Here is a 17,601-nt window from a genome sequence, read left to right on the forward strand (position 1 = left end):
GGGGGTCTAACTGATTTAGGGTAGTGTCTTACACGGCGTCTTGATTAAGGTTACATCGATCAGATAAGTTCATATTTCCTACAATCTAAATCAGTTATTCGAACTTTCTGATCTTTGTTGTGTTTGCTATTTTCGTTTATTTTTCAACATTTGAGAAACGAAATTTTGTCACTATTATTGTTGTTGTGTTAACATTCTTGTCATTGGAGATTATTTCTATAGGCAAAATTATTGTGTTTTCGTGTCTAAAATTATGTCCGCAGAAGATGAGACAACTCTTCGGTATTTTGGCCATAACTCGATCCCCAGACCTTCGTTTGAGGCGTGTAATATGGCGTTGGAAAGCTAATAAGAAGGGCTACAACTTTGTAGTTGGATTCAGGAGCACATTAAGTCATCTACCATTCTTAAAATGAGCTGCAATGTCATGGTTGTGATAGAAAATTTATAAAAGAATGGTATAAAACTATTTCGCAAGGTAAGGTCTTACCCTTTATCTTACTAGTTGTTGCACCGCGCCCTATCGGGCGCGGTGCCCCAATTTGGTTGAATCGTTTGGCTAAGCGTGTTGGTCTTTGTCCGTTGACGCAATACTTTAGTAAAACATTTCCATTTATATATAAAAGTGTGCGTATAGCACATACAAAAGAAAAAGCGTGTTGCTTTTGAACGTTACATTTAGCTTTGTAAGCATGGTTTTTTTGTTGTCTTACATTACACATAGCTACGACATGGTGCATATCGCACATACAAAAGCAAAAGCATATTGCTTTTGAATGGAACACCCGGCTTAGTAAGCATGCATGTTCCCAAAATACTGCAGCGTTATATAGGTATTATATAGATATTATTTTACATAGTTATTATTCAGCATCGTCTTCGTTACTGATATTATGCTGCTGAACTTCCTGGATTAGGTGTCAAGGTATTGTCTTGCAGTGGTATGGTTGTTTGCTTTGTTCCTTTGTCTGGTGTTTTTCCCTTTGATCCTTCAATTTTAACTTGGATAAGCTTTGACACTTGAACCGGTGTTTGTGCAGTGGAGTTATCTGGTTCTTTTTCTATGTTGACATTCTCTGGTGTTGAAGTGGTGTTGTCAGATGCTGTAGTGAAGGTAGTTTCTACATTGTCTTTGTCTGAAGTTTCTATGGAACTGGCCTGTCCGCAAGAAGAAGGGTTTGCATTCGGGTTTGTTGCTGAAGTAGTTGGTGATTGTGGCAGTTCTTCAGTTATATCAGCAACTTTTTTTAACACCCAATGCAATACATTGTTCATCGACAACATAGTGTTTGGGGCTACTTCAATTGATATTGGCGAAGTCTGGAGTTGGTTTTTGAGCAACGCGAATCTTGTCAAGTCCTCCTGTTTTCCAGCAATGAAACTAATTAAAGATTGAATAAACAACCTAGAGCTCTATAAGAAAGTATATTGCATCCATCATCATAAAGCGAAAACATTTGGCAGTATTCTTTGGTACAAGTATGCATGATTCAAGTTTATTTAGCAAATTATATCTATTTGCTTATGTTTCGTGAAATGCAGTTTAGCACTCAACCAATAGTAAATTTACCCCAATACTCAGTGCTTCTTCGTCTGACAAATAGTTTGCCGACATACACACCCTTACCCCCAGTATAGTTAACCTAATGGTTTTGTTTTTAGGAAGCAAGCTGACAACAAGCCAATAATCAAATCTACCAACGGTCACGGATTCCTACAAAAGATCAAATTGTTGCCACTTGCAAAAGGCAGAGCTCACAATTTTGAAGGGTGCACGAGTATCCTTAATCATCATACCTCCCCCTGCAACATCTAATCATAATGACTGATTATGTGTGTTACTTCATTCGACTTCCAAAACTTGATACGGGTAGCATGAAGCTCCAGCATACCTATGGCCACTAAGACACTTCTATTGAACCATATACATGTGAAAACTCCCGAAATTGGAATCTGTAGGTCTTGCAGACAACCAATATCCAATGCTTAAAACTCAAGTAAAACTAAACAAGATAAGACACCAGTCACACCACTAAACTTTTCAATTCTGAAAATTTGAAGGGCACTCGAGTATACTTATTAATCACAACTCCCCCAGCAACTTCTAAGCATAATAACTGATTATGTGCCTTACTTCAATTAAATTCCGAAACTCCTGATGGGTAACTCAAAATAGAAAGAAGATAACAAGTCGCTGATGCCAATAGATTGCATCATAGTACTGTAGTTTAATAATCAATCGGATTACTGGCAGAAAGATACATGCAAAAAATATGGAAGACACTGTCATGACCTATATTCAATATTATGTAGAAATAAACGCACTATCCCTTTGGTTGTATCTATCAATTTGTACAAAATGATTGAAAACTAATCATGGACTCACATATCAGGGTGTGCTATTAAAAAGCTAAAAACATAATCTTGTTTTTTTTTTCTTGTACATTATGATATTTTAAAATTAAAATGGCTGTACTATTGTTCAAAACAGTCTCACTTGTATTGTCACAATATATAATACTCAAGAATTGCTTGTACGAATATACTCCTCGCAAAAAATTTCAATACTAACTTGTAACTTTCTCACTTGAAAAAAAAGCCTTCAGCTAGACTATTCACCAATTAACAGCAGCTTACAAACTCATTCACCAAAGAAACAATTGCTAGCAGCACTACCAAGACCTACTTACTACTTTTTTAATTGGAAATATACCATATCGAAAAAAGTAAAAAGGTTTTAGGGAGGTGGATGAAGGAGACGGTTAATAGCAACAAGCGCAAATGTTTTTGAGTTAAGAACAATTGTTAATAGTTACATGAATAGAAACGCTGGACCACCTAACTATGTTATTGAACTACATGCTTATATATGATAGCTGAATTGTGAGAATAAAGTGGAAAGATGTACCGAATGTTTCATTCTGAAAATATCTGGGGCAGCCATGTTAAAGATTTTCTCACAATCGGTAGTGAAAGCTGTTATTGGTAGTATGCCAGTTCCATCAGAAACTTCACAGTTAAATGTCACCCTGCAAGGCGTGGATTTAAATTGTGTTTTCAGTGTGTATTTTAGTCCATATGTGCATATATACATGTAAGAAAGGTTTGTACCTTGGAACGGATTTTGTTCCTGGTTTTGAACATTGTGGACAGGTCATAGATTTTCCAACAGGAGTGTCTGTGCGTTTGTTGCAGCTTGAACAACCTAAGTATGCATTAATTTTCTGAAAATCTGGTTCTGGGATTGTTACTTGCAATGTATATTTTTCATCTTGCAGAGTAGTATGTGCCTGCACATTAGATAACCGTATGACAATTTTATATTACAAGTGCTACATAAATGGTACATAAGTGATTGTTTTGAAATTAAAAGTAGATATTACCTTCTTCATGCGCAGTGCAGCGATTGTTATGCTTTGCTGGTTTCCCATTAAGCCTTTTAGTGTTAAAATTCGTGCTTGGATGTGACATAGTTTGGTTTTGTGGTTAGCAGTCCTGCGTGATTAGAAAAAGATATTAGGAATCGACATTTCTTTAACATATAAACGAGGCAACTTAAGCATCTTGGTAGTAAATGTTTTGGTAGGGTGAGTAGGTTACCAGTCTTCCAGAGCACGTGGCTTATCACCGTCCGCTGAATGCACAATTGTTGTAGACATTGTTGTTGTCATAGAGAAGCCTGTAAATGTCTGTATATTAAACATTTGAAAGTTGTATATGCAATGTAAAATTGGAAGATGGGATATGAGAGTACCTCTGTGCGGTGAGACCTTAAGTGCAGTGAAACCAACTACTTGAAGTTGCTCTGCTTTTTGTAGTAACAAATCACATTCATCCTCAGCTAAGTCGTTCCAAGCGGAAATAAGTAATGGTTGTTCAGTGCTGGTGTTTTGTACATTAAAAACATTTTTATATTAATAAGTAACTTATATATGCAAACATTGTTTTCAAGCAAGTTTTCAAGCAAGTTAATTACCTGTGATCAATTACCATAATTTCCCGAACACTTATTACTCGGCTTTCATCTCTGGGGATTCTACGTGCTTCTGCTTCTACAAAGAGAACTACAGCAACAATATCTAGACATTTATGTTAAGGTGTTAGATACAACGGTTATAGATCGTAAGTAAAGCAGTATGTATATGCAGTAGGCCTTTTCAGGTTCTTACCATATTTGTCGTTCGGGTCAGCTGTTTTAGGGATTTGTGCAATGTTTCTATATTCGGGCATGATGATGCCTTGGCTACTGTCAACTGGTTCTACAATGGCTGGTTTTCCAAACTGCATTTGGTAATTTAAATCTGATGCAGATACTTTCCATTTCTCGTCGCAAGGTTTGATAGGTGCGTTAGCAATTTCATATTCACCATTGTACATTAAAACGTTCTTATACCCGTCAATTTGTTCTCCAAAAAGGGTGCCGCGCATTATTGTTCCCTAAAGTTGCCATAGTTATTGTTAGAATAGAATCTTATTATAAATAAAATTGACCTGTAAATTATTGCTAACTCACAATAGTATTAAAAAGTAATCATACCTTTTCATCTTCTAAAAGCAAGGTCTGGTAAAGCGTACCCTTTATAGGGGAACGTTTAGGACGACCTTTTTCAATTACGTGTACCTTAGCTTTGTAATTCTTGCTTGACGTTGTTAATTGATTAAGATATACTTTATTCGGCTTCATCCTGCATGTATTGGAAATTAATTTTAGTTAAACATGTGTTATTATTAACAACCAGCAATATCTTTTCTATCAGTAGAATAACACATAACATCTATCAGGGTCATCCATGTTAAGTGCAATAAAATAAAATTTAAATAATAAAGGAGATACTAAGAATGACCTGAGTCCATGGGATACTTTGCGTAAACAGGATGACAACCAAGGTGAAATAAAGAAAAGATGAGTAGACCATACTACAGTAGGAAATAGGCAAAAAATACGATGAAGAAACTACTCTTTTATGAAGAAAATCAGATCTGAAAACGCAGAAATATATAGCACATATAGGCAGGCAGTAACTGAGGCAATCAGAAAGACATTCAACTGTTTTACAGTCTTTTTGCATTTATAGTTTAGCTAAATTGCTATAGACTTAGAAGAAGAGCCAAGGCCACAGTTTCAAGTCAAAAACCAGGTTATACATATAAATATAAACCAGGAGCAACATTTTCAGCATATGTACTTCCTGTGAGTAGAGAAAAAAGGGTCACAAGAACGAGATTTTTTTGTTAAACACAATCTACTCAAAAGTTCTTAAATAAAACTATTAAAAAAAAACTGATACAAAATAAAGGGAAAAGATGATTGGTAAAACAGCCAAATGACATTTAGTAGATGCTCATCTCAAAATGAGAGAATGCATAATTTGCAAGGTGTGACTATACAGCTTTTTAAAGAGTTATCACCGTAATGTCTTTATTAACAAGGAGATTGTAGAAATTTCCAATCAGCTAGATCGATTTGAATGAAATAAAAGAGATTCACTTTCAAACATTTATTTTTAATAAGCTTCAAACCAACTGTATTTAAGGACTAATTTCAAGAATGTCTGAAATCAGAAGATCCGACAATTTGGCAGAACTCGAAGTAGCAATACGGAAGAAGTCTGCTATTCAGTTATGCTAGACGAAATCAGCTATGCGTCATGATAAATGATAAAACAGGGGTAATTGCATGCATAACCCATAAACTCGTTTTTATATTTTATGAACATTCGATATCAATACCATCAAATCTCACACACATATTCAAAATTAGAAGATAAATAAAAAAAAGTAAACGATTAACTTTCCCCTTCAAAATTTCTACTCTAAAAGTCATTAGTAGCAGTAGAAAATGATTAAGCAATCAACAATCTATCCACCAAAGACACCCTTTGAAAGTTTGAATCAATGGGAGTCACAACACTTGCATGCAACATGACCCGAATTAGACAAAACATCAAACACTTGGAGTGCATCCCCTAAAAACGAAGACAAAATGATTGAACAGTAAATCGAACATGTAAAGAGCAAAATTTAGATCACAAAAAAAATTATATAAGATACACACAAACAATTCAATTTAGCATCAAATAAAGTACATGCATACATACTGCAAGATTGATGAACATGCAAATATAAAGACCATAATATTTTCTGGAAATATATACATGCAAACTGAATTAATTATATTTTGACAATGTGCATGCATTGGATGAATGAACAAATTGTTAAAAGAAACGCATTTGCCATAAAAATCAAGAAATAAAGATTAAAGAATTGAAGTACATGCAAAAATCAAGAATCTGAACAATAGGAATGAAGAATATGTACCTACAAAGAAGGACGAAAAGATGTAGTAGAGGAGATCATATGCATGCAATTAGATCTACACTATAAAAATTTGATGTATAATAATAAGGAAATAAAAGTTACAGATGAGTAGACATACCTTTTAAGCTGAAATTCTTAGTTGTTTGTGCTTATCAGAATGTGGATGTTGGTTTTGATTCACTTGTCATTATGTGTAGTGTGGCTCTCCTTTTATAAATGGTAAAAGGTTAGGTAGAAAATGCATTGCCTTTTAAAAGGTACAAGAAAAGTAATGTAAATAAATAATGCATTTACTTATGGAAAAATGTCTTATTCTAGTATAAATTACTATTATTTGTGGTATGATAATGAAATATTTTTGAAAGTAATATCTCTGATTTGTGTGAATTTGTTTGTATTGATTTTTTTTATGTGTAAATAATTTGACGATGTAATGTAGCTAGTGAGTTGGGCTTTTTTTTTTGGGATTTTTGCTTGTGAAAGAAATCTCCGTCCATTATAGTAAAAATTAATATGATATATCGGAAACAGACTGTCTAAAGATGTTGAAAACCCAATTAAAGGGGAGCATGGCTACACAGCAGAAAGTGACGGTACCTACTCTATTGATGAATCGTCCATTTGCACTAATAGACAATCTACAATTAGCCATTTAAACGGATACTCTTATTCTAAACCTAAAAGGTTAGTAAGATTGTTGGCTAATCCACGACAAAATTTTACGAGTATTTAAATATTTGCGCCATTAATAGCCAAGTTGTCGAGCTAGCACATTTTTTTGACATAGGACCTTGTAGTATTTAATGTGAAAGATTGAAATCCATCATCCAAAATCGTACATCAAATTTGATATAGAAACTTCATTTATTGCCGAGATCAAGAACATAGAAATCTAGCGTTATAAGTTTACATAGCCTTCATTTAAGTTAATGTAAACCATAAAGATGTATATAATAAAAATAAGAAACATATATATTTTGCCCACGGAAATAGATAAACAAAATTAGAAGTATGAATAGAAAGACTTTTGTGTGTTCATCAAAATGCCAGGTCCTTTTTCTATTATAGTAATATGCACAATATACCAACTTTTTTTTTTTTGCGAGGATTTTTGGTCCAAAACTTTAGCTAGGACTTGTTCTGGCTGCGAGGACAATTGCATTTCTGTTGATCAAAAAGCTACAAAACAGAAATATAAAGCGTACATCAGTATAAACCTTAGTTTTACAGGTTTGGTAAAATTATTTAACGACAAAGAAACAAAAAGGATGATAATAAGTTACCAGTGGAAAATAAGAAAGGCGCAACGAATAATTTATCGGTAAAGTAGAAAAGACTTTGCACGATGAAAGAGGTGAAGGTCGATCTGAAAATGAAGAAATTAAAGGAGAAATTAGGGGGCAAAATGGAGAGTAAAAGGCCAAATCAGGAGATACAAAATGAAAGGAGAAAGTGTATTAGGAAAGGCAAATACATTGAATGACATTGGCAGAGTAGTATGGTTGTAGACTTTAGTTGGGAGCAACTAAAGTAAACATTAACAAGACGCACAAAAACCGATGGTCACAGGTTTCAATATCCTGTAGCTACGAATAAAGAAAAGGAGTTTTTGGGATATAAGTACTGCTCATAGCCCCTCTGTCACAGTTGTAAGCGAAAGACAGACCTAATTCCTCAACACTTCATTTTAATCGTAAAACATGAAAAATTTTCCACAAATAGCTGCATCGAATACTCAGCACTGTCCCAAGTCCACATTTGCAGTCAAGTAGAATGTCAAGTTCACATAAAAAGCCAAAAATCCTCTGAAATTATAAGATGTACTGAAAGAAAATATCAAGACTATGTTTTTTATATTATCAAGAACACACTCCAATTTTCATGAGAATCTAAACTTAAGCCTAAAAATAAGATTTGGATGCTAAAACTCTAGTAATTGTGTGTTTAAATGGCTTACAAACAAGAACTCCTTACAAGAAACATGCTAAAAACAAAGTTCCAAGACAACTTTAAGGTCGTACATGACCTTAACCTAGAATTGAAAGACTGTCATTAGACATCAGGTGAATGTTTATTATGAGTACTACACATAGTTTTAGAATCAGGTCTTAGAAGCTTGAGAAATAAGGGCATGGGTGTGACAACACATTTTCATAGACATTTGAAATATTTAGAGCTATAATGAAAAGTTAAAGACTTCCTTTAGACGAGGCCTAAAACCATTATAATAGAAAAGGATACCATGTTGATCTTATCCTTTACATAGGCAAGTGTCTACTATGAACTCTATACCCATAGCCTCGAGTGTCATATCTGAGAAGGGTATGACCTCAAAATTAAAGAGTCGAAGTTACAGACGTGGTTAGAGGTTTAGGGACATTATTGTCTGAGAGTGGCAGGGAATGTCATCATAAAAATGGAAAGTGTTTTTATGGTTGGCTGATATGTAGGGAAAAGATTACAAATTAAGAATAAAGATCTAGGAAAGTAGGTATGAGATTAAAAATGAAGAATAGAATAACCATCCATTTTTGCTATTTACATGTGATTTATAATTATACAAAGTAAGCGAGTTAAAAATGCTTCAGTGGTTACCATTACTGCATTTTAAAGCAGCATATATTTATCGCACAATGACTGATATCTAGTCACAACGGGTGATTGTAAGGATTTACTACTCTACTGACTCTTTAAAAGATACGTTAGCCATCCAAAAAAAGCTTTCTACCTTAAGAGGAGTTTAAGAGCAAAGGAGCATAAATTGTGCTTATCCCCGATCTCATGGCAAGTAAAACCGAAAAATACACACTTAAGAAAATAGAAAGAAAGAAATGAACCTTAAATGGGACGTTACAACTTATAGTTTTCCACTTGTAGAGCTTGATCTCCTGTACATAAATACAATACTATTAGCTTTCAGATAAAGTCAATTAGCCTTTAAATTTGGTATATATATATATATATATATATATATATATATATATATATATATATATATATATATATATATATATATATATATAAATAATGTACAAAAGGTCCAAAGTAAAAGGGTCAAGAGTAATTTGCGGTGTTTCAATCGTTAGAAGTAATTTACAAAAAACTGGCTGTTACTGATCAATAAGAGAGAATAAATTACCTTGCAAAAGCACAAATCTGATATACCTGGCACAAAATAGAAGAACTTTGATTACATAATCCTTAGAAGTTATAACCCATTAGTAATACTGAGAATCTTCTTGATGCAAAGCCCTGGTTCAAAAGGTTGGCCGCTAGATTTAGATTAAAAATCGGCATATAAAACTCCAAATCATCTCTGGTTGGAAAAAAAGAGTAAGATTGTAGAGAATAAAAGAACTTACGTTTTTGGTTTCATTTGGGCACCCATCTTTCAAAAAACAGAAGAAAAGAAGTCGAATGAAGAAATAACGACTTTTGTTGCTTGGTAGGCATGAAGCTATATCTCTGGAATTGTAGTTACTTCTTAACTGGTAAGATTAACAGGCAAAAAAGACAAGTCATTTAACTTCTTCAATATATACATACATATATAAGAATCTTTATGTTTGTTTGATGGAAACTTACAAACTGTATTCGCTATATAATGATATTGGCAAGCCGAAGAACTGTGAAGGATACCACATTTTTTACGTATGTATCTGCTGTAGAATTGGGCTTCTTGTTTGACACAACTGTAATTTGCTTGGATGTCCTAGCACGGGATAGAGCTACGTACAACTGTCCATGTGAGAAGCAAGGCTTAGGGAGGTACACAACCACTTGGCTCAGAGTCTGACCTTGTGATTTGTTTATTGTCATTGCAAAGCTAAGCTTCAAAGCTAAGCTTCAATGGAAACTGATTCCTCTGGAATTGAAATGGATAGTTGTCTGACGTTGATGGCCGCAACTTTACCCGTGGAATGAAAACATGCTCCCCTTTATGATGGCCAACTGTTATGATGCATTCAATTAAGTTAGGGAAGAAACGCTTGCAAAGTAGTCGTGTTCCGTTACAGAGGCCAAATGATGGGAGTATGTTAAAATAAAGATAACCGACAAGGACAATTCTCCTTTAAGACAAGCTCGTGCGGACTCATGCCTCCCGGACAAAGTTTGTTAACAAATTCAGCAGGATATATATTACACTTGTCGTCTAGGACTGTGTCATAGCTCTTGTACGTCACAACTTCTCCTGGAAATTTGTTTATCAACACGGAGTTGATTGCATCGACATCGTCATTGATTGGTGTAAGGATTGCGCGAGTCGTAAAAATGTCTGAATTAAATTCAGTGACATCAAGCTCTGGAAATGCAACATTTGTTATTTCATTTATAGGATCTGGCCCACCTTCTGAAGAACGCCGAACAATCTCACTTGGGAGTTGTACAAATTCATTTTCTTCTGTTTGCAATTCTCCATTTCCTAGAGCCAATAAGAATCTAGAGTAGTCAGGATCTTCCCGTGCTCGCATATTTTCGGTTAATCGGAATTTGATAAACCCTGACCAGAATATGGAGTTAACTAAGCTCGCTTCTACTGCTTCTCGTTGGGTTTTATGAGGAATTACTGGCAGTACTTGTCGGAAATCTCCACCAAAAACAATGATTTTACCTCCAAACACAAGTTCAGGATTGCACAAATCTCGAAGCAATAAATCAAGAGCTTCAACGTTAGCTTTTTTTGCCATTGAAGCTTCATCCCATATAATTAGACTGGTTTCTCTTATTAATGCAGCAAGGCTGCTCTGCTTTGGTACATCGCATGTCAGTGATCCATCAGTATCAAGGGGAAGTTTAAATCGAGAATGTGTTGTTCTTCCCGAAGGTATATTAGCAGCAGCTATGCCAGAAGTAGCTGTAGGTAAAACAATTTTCCCCATGAGACGTACTTCTGCATATAATGCATTATAGAGAAAAGTTTTACCCATACCCCCCGGGCCATCAATAAAAAATGCTCCAGGCTTTCCTTCTTTTACATGAGTCACTATAGTGTCAAATGCTTCCTTTTGCTTAGCATTTAACATATAGCAACAATCAATACACTCCTGGGGAATAGGACTATCAAGTGCGTCGATAATGTCCTTTGTTCTTCGGATTTCATCATCTTCAAATGCTACTAAATGCTCTAAGTTGAAACTCTTTAAAGATTTACCCATTGCTTCCAGAGAGTTTTCAACGGAAGAAGCTGTGAGATGACTTACTTTATTGGGTTCATTTGGAAATTTGTGTTGGAAATCCTGAGACAAATGTGGGTAGTATTTTGTCCACAGGTCAGCTGGATCTTTTGGTTGACAAAAAATGAGCAACACTGCAAAAAGATGTCTCAAGGCACAAGGCATCTGAACTGTACATGCTTCAGTTAAACACATATCAACTGTGTTGTCTTCTTCAATTAAGTGACGTTGCAAGGCAGCCTCTTGAAATGTTGTGTATGTATGTCCATTAACAGTACGCAAATCTTCAAAAGATTTAGGTCCGCGTACGTGAAGAAGTAGTATTCTGAGAAAGTAACGTTCCCCTTCTGAAGGTGAAACAAAAACAATCCTGCCAATGACCACAAGTTTTGTTCTCCTCTTGAACCACCTTTTCTGTCCCTTATCCCACCTATATTTCTTTGTAAAGTTACCATATGTCAATTGTTCATCACCTTCCTTTGAATTTTCTGCAAAGAACTCTGTAAGAGGAGTTCGAGCACGTTTCTCATTGGCAAGAACTGTTTCTAAATTTTCCTCTGTGTTCAAGCGCAATGACTGCATATTTTGCAAATGCACAGGCAACACAAAAACAGGTGGTTGTGTTTCAAACAAATCGAATCCATAAATACGCCACATTGCTTCGCATGGTGAAACCCATCTACCAGATTGATATTGCTCAATTTCATCAACAGGTTTGGGGTCGCTGCTTCGCACAACATTGAAAGAGATTTTATCATGCCCTTTGTATACATATTTGTATAAATATTTAACAACTTCAATTGTTGAGCAGACTTCCACATTCAAATGACAGTCGAACATTGATAATAAATATGGGTTATATGGTATAACCCACCTGTTGTCCAATTTTTCCTTACGAACAATTGCAGTTTGTCCATCATTTCGTCTTCTATATTCTGGATAGCTATCTGAATTGGTCGTCGTCTCATCTGTGAAACTCTTCGGGTAGTTGTATTTACACCGACCCATACTGTTTTTTTTCTTCATGCATTGATATTCAGGATTGAAGTTACCACAAGGCCCATGCATCATATGTTTCAACACTAATGCACGTAAGGTTGGATATCCTGAATTAGGTATTTCAGCTGATACAAATTTATCGAAAGTATCAGGTGAGTTAAGCTTGTAGGCTGGCTTTAGGATGAGCAACATGTGCGCGTGTGGGAGCCCCCTCTTCTGGAATTCAACCACATAAATGAAAGCTGCAACTTCTCCAAATATATGTTTCTCCATTATCTGTTTCTTCAGAGCTATTAACTTAGCATGAAAAACCCTTACTACAATATCTGGCCGATTTTGAGCTTCTTCTCCAGGTCCAAGTTGCTCTTTAATTTCCGGCCAGCTTGCATTACATGTCATTGTTAGAAACAAATCAGGTTTTCCATACTCCTGAACAAGTGACATAGCATTGAGATATCTTTTTCTCATGTCACGTGGTCCACCTATATAGGTTGGCGGCAAAATAACCCTACGTCCAACATTAGCAGCACAACACTCTCCAGCATCCACAGTATCTAATATACCTTGATACAATTCAGCCCGAATGGTTTCCTGATTATTTCTAAAGAAATCCAGTCTTGTATTTTCAACTTTCACATACATATCAACAACATATTGTTGGAGACATCGACCCGCCCTTAATAGCATATTCCCAGGTCTATTTTGCAACTTATAACAATAATATTCCCGGCAAGAAACCTGCTTTTCATCTTCATCATGTGCTGTTGTTGTACCTATCAACAGAGGAATATTTAATTATAATTATAATTATAATATAAAAGTGTAAATATTTAATGAATATAGTTTCATAAATAAATCACAAGGAAAAATCAATATGCTCACGTGTTTCTTCAGCTTCTAAAAGGGCCTCAACACTTTCTACAGAAGCTGAAAGTGGTGTTGGTTGAGTATTAACAGGTTGAATTTGCTGGTTTTTTTTTTTAACCCTTGTCTCCATCCGGATTCACCAGAGGGAAACAAAAGTGGGTATTGCAATGGATCATAGCAACCGTAATAATGCATGATCTGTGATTTGTCATTTTCCTTTCCAAACTGAAATGTGGGGTCCTTCAGATAGACTTGATGAAGAGCTATCAGACCAAATCACAGCAACTTCATCAGAAGAAGGTGCGTTATAGACATTTTGGTCTGCACGAGGATTTTTGTTTATCAAAATTTGTGTGGTCTCATCTACACTTATATCTTTCAGTGACCGAAAGAACCGTGCATATGGATTTGTCTGTGTCACACGCATAAGGATATCTATAACATCTTGCCTTAATTCAGACAAACAATTAGCACGGTTTTCAGCCTCGTGTTGGCCATCATAAAAATAAAGTTGCAGATACCTTGGTTTACCATCGGTAGGTAATAAATTAGGTACATGATGATACATTTGTCCTTGAAGTTTGAAAACATAAATGCCTTTTTCGGTTTGGGCGTCAAAGTCTCCACCAATAGAGCTAAAAGCAAATAAATTATTGTACACCCTAGCATACTTGCGAAAATGTATTGCATCCTCCGTATTGGCAGTATATAATCTTGCCAATTCAGAAGGATATTCATGTTGAGGAATTTGTATAGTACCATCTCCACAACAAAAGTTTTTGGTCTCAAATCCAATTTTATATGCCAAGCATTTCTGGCATTGCTGAAGAGATGGCAATCGCAAAGGTGCCCGAGGCAAAGATTGGCCTATGGTTGCAATAGGTATTCCTAATGGAAAGCCAAAATAAATTACATTGGCAAAAATAAATAACATGTCAAGGAATAAATAATAAAAACCAGATTAAGAAATAAGTATAAAGGAGACAGTGCAAATAAACCATGAAAAGGACTACAACTTACTATTAATCTGACTTATAGGATGCCTTGTCCGAGGTTTTTTAGGTTGTCTAGCAACAACGCCACCCATTCCGCTTTACAATTACAAAAGAAACAAAACGTTAAAACTGATTAGCAAAACAACCATTACCCATTAAAAAAATGGAACTTACACAGATGTCGGTACTTGTGACTGCAAGGGAGCTTGGCGCAAACGTTTAGGCCTACCCATCGCCACTGTCTCTGTATAATAAGGAAAAGTATCTACATTTTGCAATATAAATGTTGTCAAAAATCTCAAAGTTGTGAATGCTATTTCTATTCTCTTCTTAGATAGATAATAATGATAAAATATTAGTAATATAGTCTATTGTAATTTTTTTGGCTCTTAAATGTGTAAACTTACCCATCAAAATAACTTTTACCAGCACTTGAGGCTTGTATTTTTCTGAATTTTTGATCAAATAATATGATGCTGTGAAGGATAACAGGCAGTTAATCCAAAATTTAAATGAAATTTTGTTTATTAAAGAAACTTATGTAAACCATTAATATCATGGAAACATAAGCATTTAGCATAAATCATATTCTAGAAGGGAAAGCATAATTTACAAATATTCATACACATGTACAAGCAAATTTTCATTTAATATTACATAAGAAAATTACATTCAGAACTTTTCAAAAACAGCAAAATAATTCCTGTTTCTGAAATGTTCATAAGAGTAGTGTACATGAACACAAAATCTTACATCAAAGATGCCTAAGCAAAAACAAAATGGCATAATTACATTATGCTATAAGAACACCCAATACCTAGGTTATATAGCTTAACAACATTCTAGGGTAGCTAACACATGGCTAAATGCACAAGCAGTCTACTTATACTTGAGCAAAAACAAAAAGGCCTAAATACATTATTCTAGGATAACAACCAGTGCCTAGGTTTTATAGTTGAACACTATTCTAACATAGCAAATTCCTGGCAAAGTGCCTAAGTAGTGTAGTTATATTTTGCCCTTTTGAAAACTGGAGACAGCGCTTGAGGAACCTTGAAATTTTGCCTCTGTCCATTTTCCATTTTGTTCCTAATAGACAGCAGCATTGACGATCTATTCAAGGTCCTTTTTTTAGGTGGAACTGGAACTGAAATCATAGTAGGAATCTTAAGCTCTTGCTCTTTTGATTTTGAACATTTATGCACAGGTAGCAATCTTGAAGTTGCAGTTGCAAGTTCCAATCCTAAAAAGCGCTCTTTTGCAGCTATGTAACTTTCCATTTCTAGAGCACATAAGATAGCCGCATATGCTGTGAGTCTTGGATTATAATTTGCATCGATAATTTCCAGGTTGTACAAAGGTATGAGAAACTCAATTACTTGTTTGGCCAAGCTATTCTTTGCATCCTCAATATGATCACAGCAAATACTGTAAAATGTTTTACTGTTGTAGCCGTCTTTTGCATAAGTGATCATGACCCAAGCAGTATATTTGGAGCGACCATGCGAAACTATTTCTAATTCAGAACTTTCAATGCCACATTTGCTTACAATCAACCTGAATATAGCTGTGTAATCTATAATCACCGGTTCACTACCAATAGGTGCACCCCTACCTAGCTTCTCAATTAAGGGAACACCTACAAAGCCCTTACTAAGATGACGTATTTCTTGACGTTTTAACTTGTACAGACCAGCACACCGCTCATACTCACGCCTTTTCGAAACAGATATATCTTCAACCCACACATTAAACCTATCCATTAAATCTTTAACAGCGAATTGTGCAGCTTTTTCACAAGATTTTTCTAAGCTTGAAGATGGGCCACCTACAAAAGTATACACTCCTGGCCCCCTATCAGGGAAAACTAACACAGCTGCATTGTTTTTTTGGATATCTAAGAACTCATATTTCGGGGCAGGAAAGTGAAGGTATTGAGTAATCTGCAATAGCAAAGGTTGGAAAGGGATCACTATTTGTGTAGCCTGATCTGATCCAGACATTTCCATACCCCTCTTAACATGTGCAGTTGTGCAACCGCCTAGCATCAACTGCATGAAAAAATGGCTAAGTCTTTTAGAATTTCCAACTACTGCATAAATCTATCTACATGCTTACATTTTACTGACAAAGTAGCTTTATACGTTAGAAAAGAAGTGGTGATCTAACCACTATCGACTAAAGTAAATAATATATAGAATTTTCTACTTTTACACCGTCGTCTAACAAGTAACAACTACCTTCACTTTAAAACACCAAAATACAAAAACATTAAGGATTATGGTATTTCTAATTTCATCAATATGCATTATCATAAAAAAAAGGGTAATCTAATCACTATGAATTAAAGTTAATTGTATGTAAACAGACAACACTTTTGCAAAAACACCTAATAACCAGTAATTAACTTTACTTGTAAAGACCACAATAACCAACATGCAAACCTTTACACTGTCTTTCAATCATTAACAAATAAACATAATATAATCTACACTACTTTTGCATGCATACATAACAGTAATAAAACAACAATTAAAACGAATATCCTTCAATCATTAACAAATAAACATAATATAATCTACACTACTTTTGCATGCACACATAACAGTCATAAAATAACAATTAAAACGACCTATACTGTGTAGAATAGAAATTTAGAAATTGTTGAATGGCACCAGTGATCCTCAAAACCAACATGCATGCATATTGACAAACCCAATTTAAAATAAGAAAGCTATAAGCTGTAAGGAAGATACCTTTGAACTGGACGATAGCATTGGCTCCAAATTCTGGCAAGCAATATTGACTTTGAACATCAAATGAACAAACTCAATGTTAAAAAGATAGGCATATTGTTATATATATAGAATAGGAAATATTGATATACTAACACACCTAACAATAGACAATAATTAGTGGACTGCCATGTGAACAGTGATTAATTACTATTCATCAAATTACTTAACAATAAGACTAATTCCTGCCTAACCCACTTTGCCTAGAAATTAGCCCTCATAGATGAAGTATAGTTCGTCTGAAATCTAAACAATTTATTTTTGAATAAATTTAATAAACAGTTCTTTCTTATAATTTTGTTCTTTTTTAAAAATGTGCAGTTAGCAATTTACTTGCGTTAAAAGTAACCGTCACAGTTGATCTTCCCTGGTTAAATGGTGAAGCACAGAGTAAGCGCAAATTTGTAGTACCAGATGTATAACCAATATCAAATTATCAGTCAACTTTAACGA

At 34.8% G+C, this 17,601-nt stretch overlaps 2 protein-coding genes across 2 annotated transcripts; both read right to left on the minus strand.

Moving 5' to 3' along the window:
- Positions 1-595: 595 nt before the first annotated feature.
- LOC141621971 (replication protein A 70 kDa DNA-binding subunit B-like) lies at positions 596-6,501 on the minus strand. Its single transcript, XM_074438068.1, has 9 exons — positions 6,437-6,501; positions 4,170-4,685; positions 3,977-4,079; positions 3,755-3,882; positions 3,601-3,679; positions 3,384-3,495; positions 3,112-3,290; positions 2,909-3,029; positions 596-1,362 (listed from the first exon to the last, which is right to left on the minus strand). The coding sequence occupies exons 2-9, from the start codon at positions 4,426-4,428 to the stop codon at positions 892-894; spliced, it is 1,452 nt and encodes a 483-aa protein (XP_074294169.1). The 5' UTR covers positions 4,429-4,685; positions 6,437-6,501; the 3' UTR covers positions 596-891.
- Positions 6,502-9,175: 2,674 nt separating this feature from the next.
- Positions 9,176-13,488, minus strand: LOC141620583 (uncharacterized). The gene is made up of 4 exons (XM_074437417.1): positions 13,374-13,488; positions 10,440-13,264; positions 9,458-9,483; positions 9,176-9,206 (listed from the first exon to the last, which is right to left on the minus strand). Exons 1-4 carry the CDS (start codon positions 13,486-13,488, stop codon positions 9,176-9,178), a joined length of 2,997 nt encoding a protein of 998 aa, XP_074293518.1.
- Between the last annotated feature and the right edge of the window lie 4,113 nt (positions 13,489-17,601).

Source organism: Silene latifolia, chromosome X (genome assembly GCF_048544455.1).
Source record: "Silene latifolia isolate original U9 population chromosome X, ASM4854445v1, whole genome shotgun sequence".
Taxonomy (NCBI): domain Eukaryota; kingdom Viridiplantae; phylum Streptophyta; class Magnoliopsida; order Caryophyllales; family Caryophyllaceae; genus Silene; species Silene latifolia.

Excerpts from the sequence above, each read along its gene's own strand:
- LOC141620583 (XM_074437417.1), bottom strand. The coding sequence starts at position 13,488 with ATGGAGACAAGGGTTAAAAAAAAAAACCAGCAAATTCAACCTGTTAAT. Across the intron at positions 13,265-13,373 it reads TTTAGAAGCTGAAGAAACAC|GTACAACAACAGCACATGAT; the intron begins GTGAGCATATTG and ends CTCTGTTGATAG. Across the intron at positions 9,484-10,439 it reads ATATATATCCTGCTGAATTT|GTATATCAGATTTGTGCTTT; the intron begins GTTAACAAACTT and ends ATTTTGTGCCAG.
- LOC141621971 (XM_074438068.1), bottom strand. The coding sequence starts at position 4,428 with ATGCGCGGCACCCTTTTTGGAGAACAAATTGACGGGTATAAGAACGTT. Across the intron at positions 3,883-3,976 it reads ATTATGGTAATTGATCACAG|CACTGAACAACCATTACTTA; the intron begins GTAATTAACTTG and ends ACAAAACACCAG. Across the intron at positions 3,496-3,600 it reads CCACGTGCTCTGGAAGACTG|GACTGCTAACCACAAAACCA; the intron begins GTAACCTACTCA and ends CTAATCACGCAG.